Raw genomic sequence first — 19,828 nt, forward strand, 5'->3', positions numbered from 1 at the left:
CACTGCACATAGATGACTATTTCATAATTTACAGTCGTAGTCATGTGACCGTTACGCTACAGAAAACCTAACCCTAGTTCGAGACTCGTGGTATTCCATATAACAATTTTAGGCAACTAAAATGCCGTTACTTTCACCTTGACTTCTTGTAATAGATACAAATATATCTTAGAAGACAACTTAAATTTACAATAAAATGAATATTAAATGTTGTTATTTCTTTACACATAAGAATATAAGAAATATTTTATCTACTATATCCACAAATCTGCAAACGGAGGCATACTATACCATACAAGAAAGCAGCGACACTAATGTTGAAATTATTAATCTTATAAATTAATTTTATCGAATGAACAACAAAATTAACGAAAAACTTTTGATGTTATCATATTTTTGTTCGAAATTTAGCAGTAATTTTTCAAAGTGTATATATCGAATTTTCTCAATATACTGAAATAATGATGTAAAAATTGTGAATTTATTTCGCTTTAACAAATACACGTTGTTTATTTATTTTTCTTGTAAACATCAAAAGAAAAAGTAAGTACAGAATATAGATTACCATGTCACGCAAGGTCCTAAGGGCAATCGACTAACAATCTGTCGGTTGAGGATTCGAAAACTACCTTCTATATCAAGGTTATTGTGAAACAATACGAACTAATTACGTGGTAAAACTTCCGTTGAATTGAAATGTTTGTTTACAATAATGGTGAATCAAACTGTGTTTGAATTTTCTATTACAAAACATGTTATAGTATCACATTTCTTTACTGTTCTATTTTCAACAACTTCATTAAATTCAAGGTGCTAATTATTATCAACTACAATCACATTTATAGTGCTAACAACACCATATTTTAATTAACAGTGCCAACGACCACGTCAAAGAATTTTATAATATTATGACTTTAACACTATAACTATCATCTCGGTGTCATTCTAGCTTACGGAATTTAGTACTTGTGTTATTGTATCCTCTTGTTGTTCTTTCAGTTTCATATTTAAACTCTCTGTTAGAGAGGAGAACATGTTTTGGCAAAGGAAGAGAACCAATAACATTTTTCTTTCTCTAAGAAATTATTGGACTTTTCTTTATTTTCCATATCGACCTCCTTGGCATTTCTTGCACTCGAATAAGTAGGGCTGTTTCTTAATTAAAATTAAATTTGTTTTAACATTTCAATGCTTTCTTGAGAATTCGTCAGATATAAGGTTAGTATCCAACAACGTACGAAAACGAGTCTTTATTGGTTAGGACTGATGACGTCAAAAACACCATTGTTACGATGCAGGTATATAAAGCTACTCACTTGCTGTTTCTTATCAGGACATGTCAAGACATAGAAAAATGTTTCAGGCAAGTATAGTAAACCATTAAGTTGTCTTGTATTTCATGCACTGAGATACAGAACAGAATATCAGATCAAATATCATAAAGTCAGAATCATACTGTTGCTTATGTTTTAACTTGTCAGTTATTAAATATAACTCAACAGAAGGCTCTAATTTTCTTTCATCTGATACTGCTCTACGTTGCTTTGAAATAAAATCAAACAACTTTTATTAGAAATGGTTAATCTTATGTGATTCACTCTATCAGGTTCTGGCTATTCTTGCACTTCTTGCTGCATCAGAAGCGGGATATACAGGGATCCATTCTGGTCCTGTCTACTCTGTAAGTATTGGATCTTGTTTGTTTTATTCAAAATAATCGTTAGGTATTAAAACATCTGAAATACTCTAAGTGAGGTTGAAATAAGTAATAATAATGTTAAATCTTTCTTTCTAATAAAATATCGACGTTCGAATCCCCAGTCCTGCCATCAAATACAATTTTCATGGGGAGTAATCTGAAGATGGCAGCACATTATAAGCTACAGAAGTCTTAAAGTATTTGTTTTTCTATTTGATAACAGGGAGGCTACGGTGGTGCTTATCAACCAGTTTATCCTTCTATTCCAACACCATACACTTTCGGTTATGTCGCCCCTGCCGATGGCGGCTTCAGTGCTCGCCAGGAATCTGGAGACGGATATGGCAGGGTTGCAGGATCATACAAAGTTTCTGATCCAGATGGACGTTTGAGGAAGGTCCATTACACAGCTGGTCCAGAGGGATTCAGAGCCCACGTGTACACCAACGAACCAGGCACCAAGACGAGCAACCCTGCTGACGTCATTATCCAATCTTCTGCCCCTGATCCCCCTCCATATTATCCACCAAGAATACCCTATGGTCATGGGGCTCATGGTGGAGGATATAAGAAAATTATTGTTGTTCCTGGAGGCGGCCCCTGGAAGTATTAGTGTTTCTACTATAAGAGAATCAGTGTTATACGAAATAATATCTGTCTTTCGGAAAATCTTTCAATTGATAAAACTTTTGTTAAAAGTTAAGTGTATAAATACTGTACAAGGTATTAAACTCTAACTCTTTAATGCTTACTTATTCTGTTCGTTACGTAATGAATGGTTGATTTACAAGACTTGATAAGTAGTTTAGTTACTGTCATGTATCTAACTAATCAATAGGCTTTACTTTGACGTATTGTGTATATTTATTTGTCTTAGCTTCATGGTGAACCACTGATATTTGTGTGTATATACATTTCAAATAAATCTGTCTTTAGAAAAATTAGAATGTTACAGAGTATGTTCTTTATTGCTGAACCCTTGTTCTCTAAGTCCAGCGTCCCTACTTTCCATGTGTGTACAGGTTGACTTGAATCTGCAATATGTAACCCTAAATTAATTATTAAAAATAACCGTAAAACCAAACAGGCATTTTTACTCTGTTAAATTAACTTTATGTTGATATGGGCTCAGCATGGCCAGCTGGTTAGGGCATCGGCCTCGCAATCTGAGAGTCCAGAGTTAGAGTCCCTGTCACACCAAACATACGCGCCCTTTCAGCCGTGGGGGCGTATAAAGTAACGATCAATCCCACTATTATTTGGCTAAAGAGTAGCCCAAGAGTTGGCGATGACTAACTGGCTTTCATCTATTCTTACACCGCAAAATTAGGGACAGCTAGCGCGGATAGTCCTCGTGTAGTTTCATGTTACTTGTGTCTAGTATCTATGTGATAGACCAGAGAGAAAGCTACTAGCTGAAAAGAATCAAAATATTTAATCATAGATATCTGGACCTGCAGATTGCGAATCGAGTGCCCTAATAATCAGGATTTGGATTCTTTAAAAAAAAAATTGAAAAACTAACATAATATTATATTAAGCACCTGAAAACAGTCAGAAGTAAATATGGTAAAAAAAAAAACTGAGTAAATCCAACCGTGCAATAAATATATCTCCAAGTTTGAAACGAATAGGTTGAAAAACACAAGAAATACTTTTTCAACTATCTACACGTCTTGAAGAATATCTCTTTAACATGTTACCAAATCGGTTCTGGTAATGTCTTGTGTTGAGAACTCATTGTGATTTGCTACTCAAAGAATACCACCAGATGTCGCCAGAGAACAGACCACATTCTCAATTAAAGCGAAACTGCGAGGGTTGAAAGTCCTCCTCCTAGTTTTAACAGGCCCCAGTATACCGATCAAAGACATTCTTTAAGCACAAATTACTGCTTCATCACTCTGAGAGGGCCCGTACCCGAAATAAGCTCCGTGATACTTTAAAACATTTGTTTCCGGTTAATTTGGTTTGGTTTGTTTTGAAATCCGTGCAAATCTACACAAGGATTATCTGCGCTAAATTTCCCTAAATTAGCAGTGTAAGACTAGAGGGAAGACATTTTGTCATCACCACCCACCGCCAACTCTTGGGCTACTTTTTCACCAACGAATAATGGGATTGACCATCGCATTATAACGCCCACACGGCTCAAAGGGCGAGTATGTTTGGTGTGACGGGGATTCGAACCCGCGAACCTCAGTTTACGACAGTTGATATGGAAGCCACTCATCAAGTGATGACAATGATACTGTATCATTGTGTATCATAGTCGATACAATGAAAAAGTTTAACTAAGCAAATAAGGAGTTAAGTTTTCAATGTGGGGTCCTCGGACAAACCTTTCCAACGGTATGAGATTTGCAGCGTTTAATCGATTAATTTGAGAGAAAAGTTGCAAACAGACAAACGCAAACGTATTATTTATGTAAGAATTTGGATTTTCATGAAGTGAGCCGATAAAAGTTTTATAAATTGCACATTATCTTGTTTGGAACATCGATTACAATACTTAAAAAAAGGGGACACATTCCGTTGCATTCATAACGAAAAGTAGTCCTGTAATAACATTTTCAAACTGATTAATTTCATTTACACTTAGGTTCCAGAGTCTTGTTTGAAAAACACAGCCTTGTTTTAAAATTTCGAGATTCATTTACATGTTTCCAAATAAAAAGATTGAAACTTTATTTGACGCAAACATTAATATATTTTGATATATTAGTACTTCCCAGAATTAAGTCCTAAATAATGAGTATAGACACTTAGGGACTGTAAGAGAATAAAGTCATGAAGTATTTTCTCTTTTCGCACCAGAGAACATTATTGGTAAGCACTATCATTTTTAAATAACTCTAATAAGTGCCAGTTTTTCTTTATGTCTTCGCTATAAAAAATTTGAAGATTTTTCGTAAGAAATTTCTATCATCATTTATTGATAGTTTTCGTTCGCTTTTCGTAGTTACGAATTGTAACATATCGGAAATAATGACATAATAATGAAATAATAAGCAAATTTTGATATCATATTTATGTCATTCCAGCCAAATCATTTGCTACTCCTCAATTAGGTTATATTTATATCTCTTATTTCCGTAGAAAGAAAGCTCAAACGTGCAGGTTACTGCTGATTACAGGATTAGGCCTAACGTGCAATCTAATGCACATAATAGAATTAGGCCTAGTTCCTACTTCCTTTGTAAATTGTTCTATGTTGGTACTATACGTACTAATGCGTGAAAACATTATAATAACCATGAATTATTATTTGTTTGGTTTGATCTTTTTACAAGTTACTTCGAGCAAAATACCTCAATGCACGAAAATGTGTTTCTACTTATAATATATAATTTGTAACCATAAACCCAACTTTGAAACCAGTAAAGCATTTTCCTTAATACCACTGAGCAGTAAAACATAAACATCACGGCTTTGTATCATGGAAGAAAAATACATTTATAATTAAATATAATTATTGCATTTAAGAATATTTATTTTATCTGCTATATGTATTTCATCACTTTAACCCGTCTCCTGGTGGGACAGAGGTGAGATTACGAATTTCCAACATTAAAATCTCGGGTTTGATTTTTCCCAATAGACACGCTTTACAGTCCAAAGTGTATTTTGTGAGAAACAAAAGAAACACTTTAACTCGAGGCGTGTTATGTCACAGACGAAACCAACAGCATTGGTTTTAATTTTTTTAATTCATACTCTCGTTGAAATAAATAGAAAATAAAATTATTTTAGAAGTTTCTTATAATATCGTATTACTTTTTATTGCTTGTCATTTCCTGTCGACTCGTAGTAAATGTTACGAACACATTTTCATAAAGCTCTGAAAATTTTAAATTCTTTACCGTTTAAAAATTCTAAAAATACAGAGATCAAGTTATTACATTAATAAACGTTTGAATTATATAGATATATACGTCTGTGTGTGTTTTACTTTTTCTATTCTGTTAACGTCATGAGAAAAGAAATGATTACAGCGCATCCTTACAATCAACAAACTGGCTTAGTTTGACTAGAATTAGTTTTAAGGATGCGTTCGGAATCTATAACGTTACAGAAAGTCATAAATTTGTTATTATATTTTACTTTAGGTGTAATTAAACATTTTAAAACCTATTGGTTGAAATATTCTATTTTAACGGTTTTTTTCACACACTATTGTTTACATATCTTCATATGTTAAGTTTATAATATACATGTCACCTCTAGTTTTATGTTTTGTTTCTTTCTTCTGCATGGTTTATTGTCAATAACATCCAACACATAAGTCTATCTCTATTCTTCCAAACCAATCAGTGTAGTAGTTTGTTTTCAAAAGTAGTAGAGGGGCGGACAATTTGTGTATTTAGGAAATGTAGGGGTATTTTATTAAAATATTCTATTCTAGAAAAAGCACGGTTAATATATTATCAGCGTTATCGGGAAAATTACGCGTTTGATACCACTATTCTATGTTTGTGTTCTGCGCTTATGTATAGCATGCTTACCAGCATAGAAAACACTTAACACCGTACCGTTACGATATCATCACACGATAACGTGCTGTGTGAACCACCTGTACATTCTTCACAAATGTACAAATTTCAGAATATTCTTGATTTTTTTAATCTCTATAATATATTTTTCACTTGTATGTGATGCCACAAGTTGAAATATTTATGATTCCACAAATTCACACATACTGTTATATACAAATACCTCTCTCTTCTAGGAGTGATTTTAACTGTTGTAATAACGTTTTTACTGCTCAGAAATAACAAGGGTGTTTTATAGTTTGGTAGTGAATATCTTATAAAACTAAAATAGTTGTGATGTTGTCAACAATAGTATTATATGTGACTAGAATGTTTTATAACTTGGTATTCTGTGGCTCACATATTTGAAATACGTTTTATTTCTTCATTCTTTCTTTGTTTCATTACGTCCACTCACTGTATAAATAACATTACATATAAATCTCTAGTGACAATGATTACGCCAGTGAAATGTGTAGTCTTCTGATGACCATGATACTCTAGGGCCTCGGCATGGCCAAGCGTGTTAAAGCGTTCGACTCGTAATCCGAGGTTCGCGGGTTCGAATCTCGGTCGCACCAGAGATGCTTGCCCTTTCAGCCGTGGGGGCGTTATAATGGGGCGGTCAATCCCACTATTCGTTGGTAAAAGAGTATCCCAATTGTTGGCGGTGGGTGGTGATGACTAGCTGCCTTCCCTCTAGTCTAACACTGCTAAATTAGGGACGGCTAGCACAGATAGCCCTCGAGTAGCTTTGTGCGAAATTCAAAAACAAAAAACAAACAAACGATACTCTAGGTAACGGAATTTAGTAATTTTTATTGTTATTTAAATCTGTTTATTAAAAGTACGTTTAAAATCACTGTTCCGTAACGTTTTAAACAAAGATCTTGTGTTCCTGCTGAGTGGAAGCTAATCGTATGTTGGAATACTTTAATAAATTTTTCCAAGTTTGTATTTTTGTCACTACTGTAGATGTATTGCAATTTACTTTCATCTCCTATATCACTATCTCCTGTGGATCTTGTAATGTAATAAGTAGGGCGTTTTATCACTAACTCTATCTTAATTAAAGGTAAATGGTTTTACTTTTCAAAGTTTGTTCTTAATACATCATTAGCCAGAAGGTTGGCATGCAACAACCTATTAAAGCGAGTTGTTATTGGTCAGGACTGATGACGTCAAAAACACCATTGTTACGATGCAGGTATATAAAGCTACTCACTTGCTATTTCTTATCAGGACATGTCAAGACATAGAAAAATGTTTCAGGCAAGTATAGTAAACCATTAAGTTATCTTGTGTTTTATATACTGAGATACAAAACAGAATATCAGATCAAATATCATAAAGTCAGAATCATACTATTATTTATGTTTTAACTTGTCAGTTATTAAATATAATTCAGCAGAAGGCTCTAATTATCCTTCATCTGATACTGATCTACGTTGCTTTGAAATAAAATCAAATGACTTTTATTAGAAATGGTTAATCTTGTGTGATTCACTCTATCAGGTTCTGGCTATTCTTGCACTTCTTGCTGCATCAGAAGCGGGATATACAGGGATCCATTCTGGTCCTGTCTACTCTGTAAGTATTGGATCTTGTTTGTTTTATTCATAATAATCGTTAGGTATTAAAACATCTGAAATTCTCTAAGTAAGGTTGAAATAAGTAATAATAATGTTAAATCTTTCTTTCTAATAAAATATCGACGTTCGAATCCCCAGTCCTGCCATCAAATACAATTTTCATGGGGAGTAATCTGAAGATGGCAGCACATTATAAGCTACAGAAATCTTAAAGTATTTGTTTTTCTATTTGATAACAGGGAGGCTACGGTGGTGTTTATCAACCAGTTTATCCTTCTATTCCAACACCATACACTTTCGGTTATGTCGCCCCTGCCGATGGCGGCTTCAGTGCTCGCCAGGAATCTGGAGACGGATATGGCAGGGTTGCAGGATCATACAAAGTTTCTGATCCAGATGGACGTTTGAGGAAGGTCCATTACACAGCTGGTCCAGAGGGATTCAGAGCCCACGTGTACACCAACGAACCAGGCACCAAGACGAGCAACCCTGCTGACGTCATTATCCAATCTTCTGCCCCTGATCCCCCTCCATATTATCCACCAAGAATACCCTATGGTCATGGGGCTCATGGTGGAGGATATAAGAAAATTATTGTTGTTCCTGGAGGCGGCCCCTGGAAGTATTAGTGTTTCTACTATAAGAGAATCAGTGTTATACGAAACAATATCTGTCTTTCGGAAAATCTTTCAATTGATAAAACTTTTGTTATAAGTTAAGTGTATAAATACTGTACAAGGTATTAAACTCTAACTCTTTAATGCTTACTTATTCTGTTCGTTACGTAATGAATGGTTGATTTACAAGACTTGATAAGTAGTTTAGTTACTGTCATGTATCTAACTAATCAATAGGCTTTACTTTGACGTATTGTGTATATTTATTTGTTTTAGCTTCATGGTGAACCACTGATATTTGTGTGTATATACATTTCAAATAAATCTGTCTTTAGAAAAATTAGAATGTTACAGAGTATGTTCTTTATTGCTGAACCCTTGTTCTCTAAGTCCAGCGTCCCTACTTTCCATGTGTGTACAGGTTGACTTGAATCTGCAATATGTAACCCTAAATTAATTATTAAAAAATAACCGTAAAACCAAACAGGCATTTTTACTCTGTTAAATTAACTTTATGTTGATATGGGCTCAGCATGGCCAGCTGGTTAGGGCATCGGCCTCGCAATCTGAGAGTCGCGAGTTAGAGTCCCTGTCACACCAAACATACGCGCCCTTTCAGCCGTGGGGGCGTATAAAGTAACGATCAATCCCACTATTATTTGGCTAAAGAGTAGCCCAAGAGTTGGCGATGACTAACTGGCTTTCATCTAGTCTTACACCGCAAAATTAGGGACGGCTAGCGCGGATAGTCCTCGTGTAGCTTCATGTGAAATTTAAAAGAAACAAATAAATCGACTATGTTAAGAAGTACTTTCACAGCCTAAATGGACGAACATTAAAACAAAATGTTAAATCGACGATTACTATTTAGTCTTTTTAAAACACCTTTATGTTACCATATCGACAGTAAACACTAATATATTGATGATAATACACTTACACAACTTCGACTCTAAAGGAAGTTAATAAACGTTTTTGTGTGCGTCTACAATGAATCTGAAATATTTGTATATTGTAGGAAACTCCGGTCCAAGTAATAATTATGTATATTATTTTCTTAATGTGATATTTATCTACAGAAGTATAGTTGAAAGCTGTAGTAGTTTAGAGAAATGTTTACTCGGAATTTTTTTGTTTTTATGTTGAAATTCGGACAAACTTACTCGAGAGTAATATGCGTTAGTTTTCTCTAATACTGGTGTGATAGTCCAAAGAGAATTACGTTCGTGTTAACTATTGTTTGTGAAAAATTGGTTTTGATTAAAAAAACTAATGTTGAAACTGTCATCAAGTGATGACGTCATTGTGTACTATATGCGACAGAATGATATATTTAACTAAAGAAGAGAAAGGGTAAGGTAATTATAAATTGTGAAGCAGATATTTAATTTGGTGTCTTCGGACGAAGGTCTTGTTTACGATAAGAGATTTGTAGCATTTAATCAAGGTATTTGCGAAAAAGTTTAGAACGGACAAACGCAAGCGTTTTACATACGTAAGAGTTTCTAATTTCATGAAATGAACCAATAAAAGTTTTGTAAATTGTATATTATCTTGTTTGGAGTATCGATCACAAGACTTAAAAACGTGGGATACATTTTAGTCATTTTATAACGAAAAATAGTCTCATAATAATATTTTCAATCTGCTTAATTTCACTGACACTTAGGTTTTCGAGTCTTGTTCGTGAAAGACAGCCTTGTTATCAATATTTCTAGATTCCTTTATATCGTTTCCAAATAAAAAAAATTGAAACTTTATCTAACGCAAAGGAAAAAATATACTTTGATAAACAAGTACTTGCCAGAATAAAGTCCTTAATACTGAATGTAGACATGTGAGGACTGTATTAGAATAAAGTTATGGCCAAGCGTGTTAAGGCGTGCGACTCGTAATCTGAGGGTCGCGGGTTCGCATCCCCGTCGCGCCAAACATGCTCGCCCTCCCAGCCGTGGGGGCATTATAATGTGACTATCAATCCCACTATTCATTGGAAAAAGAGTACCCCAACAGTTGGCGGTGGGTGGTGATGACTAGCTGCCTTCCCTCTGGTCTTACACTGCTAAATTAGGGACGGCTAGCACAGATAGCCCTCGAGTAGCTTTGTTCGAAATTCCAAAACAAACAAGAATAAAGTCACGAAGTATTTCTCTTTTACGCTCCAGAGGACATTATTAACAAATACTACCATTATTAAATAATCATAATCAATTTGCCACCCCTTTCTTCATTTGTCTTTGCGATAAAACTTTCTATTATCCTCAATTGATAGTGTTGTTCGCTTTTCGTAGTCGTGAATTCTAACATGTCAGAAATTATGACACACTCCGTTAACCAAGTTTCGGTATCATATTTATATCGTTCGTGCCAATTAATTTATATTTATTTCTGTATAAAGAAAACTGAAACGTGCAGTCAAGTGCAGATGACAAGATTACGTCCAACGAGCAGTCTAGTGCAGATAATAGAACTAGGCTTAGCTCCAACTTCTTTCGCGAATTGTTCTATGTTGGTACTGTTCGTAATAATGCGTGAAAACATGATAATAACCATGAATTATTGTTTGTTCGGTTTGATTTCTTTTTAGAAATTCTTTCGAGTACAATGCCTCAATGCACAAAAATGTGTTTGTACTTATAATACTAAACATGTAACCATAAACCCTACTTTGAATCTGGTAAAACATTTTCCTTAATATGACTAAGCAGTTAGCGTTAAAACATAAACATAACGGCTTTGTATCTTGGAAGGGAAAATACATTTTAATTCAATATAATTATTGCATTTTAAGATAGCCCTCGAGCAGTTTTGCGCGAAATTATAAAACAAAGAAAGAAACGCATAAGAGCTATCTACAGTAAGGCGATTCACCATAACATAATTACATTCCCACGACTAAAAATAATCATTTGCAGAGAAAGATACCAAACCCAGAAAGCATAAGATTACGAGTCGAGTGCCTAAACCACCAGGCGATGACAGTTGTGAGAAAAGTGTTCTCTCAAATAAAATTACAGATATGTCAAAAGGGTAAAACTTGAAATCTACTAAATATATATTTACTCGTCTGAGAGAAAAGTATCCACGGTAGACAGAACAAAGATAGCGTATGTTTGTGGTTAACTTCAAACAGAGAGAATAGATGGCCTAGCAAGACTTAATGCTTACAAGCGTTCTGTTTGTAATCTGTCGTCACGTGCTCAAATTCCAATGGTCAAACATGCTCGTACTTTCAGCTGTAGGGGCATATTATGTGATGGTTAATCCTACTATTCGTAAATAAAAGAGTTAATAATGGGTGATTTTCTTGAGAAGCTTTCCTTCGTGTCTACCACTGCTGAATTAGGCTCAGCTGGCGCGTATAGTTGTGCATAAAATGTAAAACAAACAGTCATGGCGGAATCTACGTTTCTGTATAACATTCGAATTCCATAGTGATAAGTAAAACAACAACGTTTTAAAAACATGTTGGTTTGTTTCCAATTAAACACGTAAATTGTTTCAACTTATGCCACATGAAGGAATAAACAGCTATTCCTTTTTCTTGTGAACAACAAATTGACATTATGTAAATTAACTCAATCCCACTAATCATTGGTGGCCTAAATTACTTTCTACTCGAAATTTACTTTTGATTATTTTGCTGTAACAGTGCGAAGTTCTAAAACACGCCCTCTGCCGGTGTCCATAATTTTTGTTAAATGATTGCCATATTGCACTTCAAGAATTGTATTGCGTGAAACCAAAAACAACTGGAGCCAATAAAGGTTTAATTAATAGTTATTTAAATTAGTTCAATAACTTATTGGAAGTGTAGGATACAAATTAAAGGTAGGAGTCAAGGTTTCTTTGACCGAGTAAAACAAGTGTACGTTTGCCTATTACAGCTTGGATCCAGAGCTTGCATAAGGCCCTTCCAGCTCCTGGATTCTGAATAAAATCTCGCAATTTCTTCTGTTTTACGCCAAAGTATAATTTTCCTAATTTTAATCCCTTCTATGCCATTTGTTATCATAGTATAACATAAACTCTTAACTAAGGCAGGAAATATCAAATTCACATCATTATAATAAATTTATACGATTCCAGATGACAGTTTTTGTTAGTTTCGCACAAAGCTACATGAGGGCTATCTGCGCTATCCGTCCCTAATTTTGCAGTGTAAGACTAGAGGTAAGGCAGCTAGTCATCACCACCCACCGCCAACTCTTGGGCTACTCTTTTACCAACGAATAGTGAGATTGACCGTAACATTATAACGCCCCAATGGCTTAAAGGGGGAGCATGTTTGGTGCAACGGAGATTCGAACCCGTGATCCTCAGATTACGAGTTGAACGCCTTAACCCACCTGGCCACTATAGGTGACAGAATTTTAATGATAAGTTTGCTGTCGGATCAAATTGAGACCACGTGACTTTACATTTTCATAAAGAATATCTTTTAACCTATATTATTTCACTCACAATATCAACGAAATTTCCAATTATCACGTTGAAATGTTTTTTTTATGTTAGGCTTTAAATGATTTAGAAAATATAACACTAGTGATTATGAATAATAAATCAGCAATTCACGTTAGTCCATATTTTACGAGTCAAATTCGTGCAATGGTAGAAAAATAAAGACGTGATATGAAGAGAGAGCTTTAACAACTTGCAGATAAAGCATGCAGACATTTAAAAGCAGATATAATAATTTTAATACATTAAATCTTCTAATGTTTAAATACAAATTAAATTTCAACTGTTTGTAGTTGAGAACAAAGCTACACAATGGGCTATCTGTGTTGTACCCACAAAAGGTATCAAAACCAGATTTTTAGCATTATAACCCTTAAGTCTTACCATTGGCCTAGAATCTGAGTACTCCACATCTAGCAATGGCCAATGTTCTACAGTCATACAGATTGGTGAAACAATTGACTAGCTGTCCACTCACATTGTTGACCAACTTATTGTTTGTAATGTTCTCCATATAAACAACATTTAAACAGAAATACAATCATCTAATCTGTGTTTAAAGATTTCAATGGATCCCACCTGACACGTGGTTTACCAGAAAACATTTGTAATATCAGTTTCTGTAGTGGCATATAATGTTGATAGTATTATAACTCTACCATTAACAACCTTATCTCTTGAGTTATTTCCATTCTTAGGATAAAACTGCTTGGAATTGGTAATTTGAAATAAAAAATCCTATGGCAGGTGTTAGGTTTTACAAGAAGACGAACTACCCAACTGGGGTGTTCAGGGATACTAATATCCCCCATTACCCCACTCATAACAGAATTTTGATGTAAACATTGAAAATTTGGATTAAATTTTCAGTCAGACTTGTTTTTGTTTTAACTTGATTGATACTGAATATTGAAATAGTGAAAGCAGTTTCAGAGAAGAGTGAATGTAGGAGTCCGGTCCTATCAAGGTGGCTGAGAGAAAGCAATCAAGGCCGGTGATGTAACGTTGTCCTTGCGTTGTTCGATGACGTGAATTAGGGACTGACTTGACTAATTTTAAATCAAAATATTACTGTCCAGAGAAGTGATATGTTCTTTCTTAATAAATAACAATAACAACCACTTCAGAATACTTTAAATATTAAACTTTTTCTATTCTAGGAGTTTTATTTATACATTTAAAAAATACAGACACCAAAATTTCATGCAAAATGAATACAAGTTCAGGTTTACATAAATTATAATAAAATAACTTGAAACCGAAATATGTTACAACACTGACAGGAATGTCATACGAAAGTAATATTGTCTTCTCATCGACATATGTAACAACAACAATCTAGAGAAGTTTCCTTTTCCTTGGATAATAATATATAATAGACTAGTGTGGGTATGTGTACAATCACAATAGATGTGTGATACAGAATAAACCGACTAGATATAACCAAACCCAACAATACTGATATTAATATCACTGTTTATATTGTTTGTTTCTCAGTAAATGTTCAACGTATAAAAATGAACTGATAAACAATGAATTATCCACGGATTAAAGTTGTATTCTGATATGATTCAAGACTCAATCCTATGCTATTAATCTTATAAACTACATAACTGAGCTCAAAGTTCACATTAATGTTATTACACTCAACACTTTATCATTGATAAACATTTGTATGCTTTCAAAGTGGAGAGAAATATCGCATTAACAGTCACATAACTGTAATAAATAGTGGATAAATTCTGAAGTTCTCAGTTCTTACTTTAATAATTTGTGTGAAACATTTTGTTAAACTGAGCGAGTTGAGGGAAAACTTTAATCTACACAGTATATTTGTAAAACATCCAGCATCTACAGACAGACAGAAACTACTGTCTTAACTTCCCACTAAAGGAGCCTCTTCAGGTAGTGGTGATGGCTTCAGCACCCCCCTATCAACGGCTTCACGCTCCAGTTCTGTCAGGTATCTGACGACGTCACCGAAAATATTGGAGAAAAGAAATTACACAAGTTTCAAACTGGAAATTCATTTTTAAGTTCTTTAATTAACTATATAAGTATAGTTGAGAAGCATACACGCACACCTCATAAAAAAACAGTAATAACTAATAGAGCTAAGAAAAATATTTAGTGAGATTCGAAGACAATGACTTAATAAAAAGTATAGATAGATAGGTAGATATTTCATGTTTATTGGCACTAAGTTACTAGGATATCTGTGCCAAACATGATGTAGTATACTATAATGGTATATGCAAATGAAGGTAAAAATATGTAAAATATGTACAATTAAGACCTGCGAGGAAGATTGAGGCACGAAGTTCAAACTTGCTGTCAGTCACCTAAAGTTGGCCTTTCCAGTCCTGGGTTCAGGTCAAAATAAAATTAAAATGTGTAAAAAAAATCATGCTAAAACAGTGTATTGTCTAATAAAACATTTAAATTAAGTTTAAAGGACCAATGGCTCTTAAAAATATAAGAACGTGAGTGAGGTGGCCAGTATCACCTATGACATTGGCTAATGTCAAAGGCAAACCTATCTTAAAAATACGTTTAAAATGGCATTATCGTTCTTCATTGTAATGACGGCACAATAATAAAATATGTACGATTGTGACCTGAGTGCCAGACAGACCAGATAAGAGGAAGTGGTGAGTTAAAAATCTGTAACCAATGTGTAACCTAGCCAAAACAACTTCCTCCCTTTGATCTTTACAGAAATAAGATGGCCAAAGAGCTAAAGAAGGCTTGATTTGAAAAAGCTTATTATTTCGTTGCTCACTCCAGATCAAATGCAAACTGGTGTACAGTCGTATTTTGATAAATGGACCATGGTCCATATATGGAACAGGGATGGTGGTGATAGAGCCAGAGTAGATGGACTTTGCAACTCTATCAGCAAGCTCATTCCCACGAATACAAACATGACCTGGTATCCAAAAAAACTACACAGGGATAGATGATAGAGAGAGATGAGCCAGTTTGTTTTGGATATTGATAAGAATAGGATAGTAACAAACATGGAATGATGTCAAGGCCAATAGACTGCTGAATGAATCAGTATAGATTGTACAATTCCTATATTGCATAGTTTCAATATGGTTCAGGGCAATAGAAATGGCATACAATTCGGCAGTGAACACTGAAGTTATAGAAGGTATTCTATGTGCTACAACCAAACTGTAACGAACCATGGCAGAACCTACAAAGTCACCTGATTTTGAACAATCCATATATATGGGAATGGATGGATCATTTGAAAGACGTTCAGTAAATAAAGAGTGATATTTCCAATCAGGAGTACTGGCCTTCCTCAGATGACTCAAAGATAGGTCACAGTTGGGGATAGTAATTAGCCATGGAGGAAGAGGCTGAACTGTTGATACTGTTATGCTATTCAAAGATATATCCAATTTTCTGATTGTGCCCAAATATGAAGGCTAAAAGGAACAATGGCAGATTTTCTATTATAAAAAAGTGTAGCCCACTGAGGATGGAAAATACAACCCCAAGTAGAATGCTGTGGTAAAGAGTGAAGTTTAGAAGCATACATAAAAGACAGTTGCAAACGTTAAAAATATACAAAGGGGGTTCATGGACTGGAGAAGTACGAAAGGCCTCAGCACAAAGCTGAAGTCCCCAATGGTGGATAGGATCCAGAATTTTCAGTGCTGACGTTCTGGCAGAACCATAAACCCATAGTCAAGTTTGGAATGGATAAGGGCACAATAAAGTTTAAGCATGGAGTATCAATCTTCTCCCCCAAGAGGTGGAAAAGAGAACATGGAGGATGTTCAGTGCTCTTATACATTTGATACAAAGTTGCTTGATATGGAAAATAAAGCTTAATTTACAGTCAAGTATAAGACCTAAGAACTTTGCTTCAGTGACAACAGGAAGTACAGCATGTGCTCTATAGCATGACCCCTCACATCAAATACTAGAACCACCCAAGAGGGGATTATGCCCATTAAGATCCCCAAAAATTAAAATAGGGGTTGGCAGTTGCTCAATGAGGACATCAAGGTCTGAAGGATAATTTTTTTCAGGGGTAAGGTACAGAGAGCAAAGTGATCGTACGACCCAAGGAGATACAGATGGCTACAACCTCCAAGGGCATATTCAATGACAAGGACCAGGTGAGCACATGCTGATCAACCAGCAGTGCCACTCCTCCATGTCCTTGTCCTACGCATGACCTGTCATTTCAGTATAAGAAATATTGTCAAATATTGACTGTATTAGTAGGTTTTAAAAATGTTTCCTGTAAAGAAAGACATTTGGGATGATAAAAGTCAATCAAATCCTTGATGTTATTCACATTTGATTGAAAACCTTGACAGTTCCACTGGATTAGTGTGGCCATTTTTATTTATTTTGGAGGAGAATGTGGCTCAGAAACCTTCTGCTTGCAACCATGCTTTTTTTCTTTTTTTTCTTTACTGGATGTGGTCAATCACTCTCTAGTGATCCTGCTCTGGATCGAGTAGGCAGGTCGGAGTTTGTAGACATACATTCCAGTGATTGAGGATGTGAACGAATGGGTTGTTTAATTTTTGGGGTATCAAGAGAGAAAGACCCCATAGAAACACCTGGGCTTGAACAAGGTGAAGATAGACAATGACTGGAAGATGTGGTAGGGACAGAGATAGAAGTAGATACTGATTCATTAACTTGGTTGATTTTGGAGGGTACTAGATTAAGATGTGCTGTTAAGGATTCTGTAGGATGCACAGAAAGGTCTGTCTGGACTCCTACTGTAATAGTGGAATGGATTACAGCAGTATAAGTCCGAGATGGAATTGGGAATAGTAATTTCTGAGCCTCTGGATAAGTAATATTATGAACTCTCTTGAGACGTTGTACTTCTTTCTCTTCCACCCATTTAGGGCAAAAAGTAAAATAAGAAGGATGTGGACCATTACAGTTAACACAATACAGTTCTAGTTGGCATTCGAAAACATCATGGTCTTTACCAGCACAACAGGCACACGCTAAGGAACTACGACAAGATGTTTTCGAGTGACCAAATTGTTAACAATGAAAACATCTAACAGGGTTAGGAATATAAGGCTGTACCTCACAATTCAATTATCCTGCCTTGCTTGTGGTAGGAGGATGTGATGTTGTAAATGTTAATATTAGAACATTTGTTGGCTCCAAATTCCCATCTCTATGAGTAAAAATTCAGTGCATGGCTGTAATACTTTGGCTGGTGAAACCTGCGAGGATCTCTAACTCTGGAATGGTATTTAAACCCCTCTCAACTATAACTCCTCTAGAAGAATTCAAAGTAGAAAGAGAAGTAACCTCAAATGGGTATATCCCCAATGGCCTTCAACTTCAAGAGGAGTTTGGAATGTTGTGATGAAGCTGTTTCCATTAAAATGTTCTCAGACTGTAATTTTTTTACTGATTTAGGTGAGCCAGCAAGGCCTTCTAAACCCTTTTGAATAAAAAAGTGGAAACATCTGCCCTAAGGGTTTTTCAGTTAAAGAATGTATAATTAAAAATCACGGGACAGATTCAAGTTGCGAGTTTGACCGTACAGAGTCATCAATGTGCAATCATTTGCCAGTAGTTAGATTTTTCTCTATGCTGTCATGCTTGTTTATTTTTTTTATTTGAGGGGTATCCATAATAAAAAAAAGAATATTTCAGTGCCCACTGACCCCACCCACCATGGAGCCCTATGAGGGGAAGCACTACAATGCCATATAAGGTCACTGAAGCGATGCCAGGGTTTCATGAGCACTGCTTAAAACCTAAGAATGGAGAAATCTTGATGGATAAAAAAGATATACCTAACAGATGGTCAGAATAAATTGGGGAACTATATAACGACAACAGAAGCCCAACCCCACATATAGAAATAGACACAGAAGGCCTTCCAATTATGCCTGATGAAGTGGAACATGCAATGAAGAAGATACATAAAGGCAAAGCAGCTGGTCCAGACGACATACCCATTGAACTTTTATTAGTCCTAAAAGAAGTGGGAATCCAGGAAGTGACAAAACTACTGAACACTATTTATGACACGGGTGAAATACCGGAAGACTTTAAAAAATCAGTCTTTATTGCATTGCTGAAAAAGCCCGGGAACAACTGACTGTGAACAGCACAGGATAATTAGTCTAATGAGTCATCTTACCAAGGTTCTTTTAATAGTGCTCATGTCTAGAATGAGGAATAAGATAAGACCAGAGATTTCTGATACTCAGTTTGGATTTATAGCTGATAAAAGCACTAGAAATGTAATTTTCGCTCTAAACATGCTCATGGAAAGATCACTGGAAGTACAAAAGGATTTATATCTATGTTTTATCGATTATTCTAAAGCCTTTGACAAAGTGAGACATGGTGACCTATTTGACATGTTGTCAGACCTGAACATTGATGCTAAAGATCTAAGAATCCTTAGAAACCTTTACTGGCAGCAAATGGCAGCTATCAAAATTGAAAATGAATTGAGTGAATATAGACCAATTGAAAGGGGGGTGAGGCAAGGATGTGTATTTTCACCAGATCTTTTTAACTTATACAGCGAAATAATCCTACGAAGCATCAATGAACATCAGGGAGTCAAAGTAGGCAGATGCAATATCAACAACTTGCACTACGCTGATGACACAGTCCTTATTGCGGACTCCAAACGAAATCTACAGACTCTTCTCACAACAACAGTAGACGAGAGTGAAGAAAAAAGCTTGCAGTTAAATGCAAAGAAAACAGAGTGCATGGTTATCTCAAAACAATCAATTACACCCACATGTAGCATAACCGGCAAGGACGTGAGAATAAAACAAGTCGAAAGCTTCAAATATCTTGGATATACTATAACATCAAATGCAAAGAGTGACACAGAAATAAAGAAAAGAATTGCAATGTCCAAGGATACTTTCTATAAAATGAAGTCCATATTCA

At 35.2% G+C, this 19,828-nt stretch overlaps 3 protein-coding genes across 6 annotated transcripts in view; 2 read left to right on the forward strand and 1 right to left on the reverse strand.

Moving 5' to 3' along the window:
* Positions 1-1,286: 1,286 nt before the first annotated feature.
* On the forward strand, positions 1,287-2,614 carry LOC143238059 (uncharacterized). 2 transcript variants are annotated; one of them, XM_076477975.1, is made up of 3 exons: positions 1,287-1,363; positions 1,607-1,681; positions 1,923-2,613. In XM_076477975.1, exons 1-3 carry the CDS (start codon positions 1,337-1,339, stop codon positions 2,310-2,312), a joined length of 492 nt encoding a protein of 163 aa, XP_076334090.1. In that variant the 5' UTR covers positions 1,287-1,336; the 3' UTR covers positions 2,313-2,613. The 2 variants fall into 2 exon arrangements, with proteins under 2 accessions (XP_076334090.1, XP_076334091.1); XM_076477976.1 differs by having other exon boundaries at positions 1,347-1,372; positions 1,923-2,614.
* A 4,849-nt stretch (positions 2,615-7,463) lies between these two features.
* On the forward strand, positions 7,464-8,782 carry LOC143237259 (uncharacterized). The gene is made up of 3 exons (XM_076476315.1): positions 7,464-7,503; positions 7,747-7,821; positions 8,063-8,782. The coding sequence occupies exons 1-3, from the start codon at positions 7,477-7,479 to the stop codon at positions 8,450-8,452; spliced, it is 492 nt and encodes a 163-aa protein (XP_076332430.1). The 5' UTR covers positions 7,464-7,476; the 3' UTR covers positions 8,453-8,782.
* Positions 8,783-14,030: 5,248 nt separating this feature from the next.
* The window catches only part of LOC143236742 (myotubularin-related protein 9), a 31,824-nt gene continuing 26,026 nt past the window's right edge, over positions 14,031-19,828 (reverse strand). For all 3 annotated transcript variants that reach the window (XM_076475215.1, XM_076475214.1, XM_076475217.1), the window contains one exon: positions 14,031-14,868. In XM_076475215.1, coding sequence (XP_076331330.1) covers positions 14,778-14,868 — 91 coding nt within the window. In that variant the 3' untranslated portion in view covers positions 14,031-14,777. The remainder of the gene's footprint in view (positions 14,869-19,828) is intronic.

This window comes from Tachypleus tridentatus, chromosome 13, assembly GCF_004210375.1.
Source record: "Tachypleus tridentatus isolate NWPU-2018 chromosome 13, ASM421037v1, whole genome shotgun sequence".
Taxonomy (NCBI): domain Eukaryota; kingdom Metazoa; phylum Arthropoda; class Merostomata; order Xiphosura; family Limulidae; genus Tachypleus; species Tachypleus tridentatus.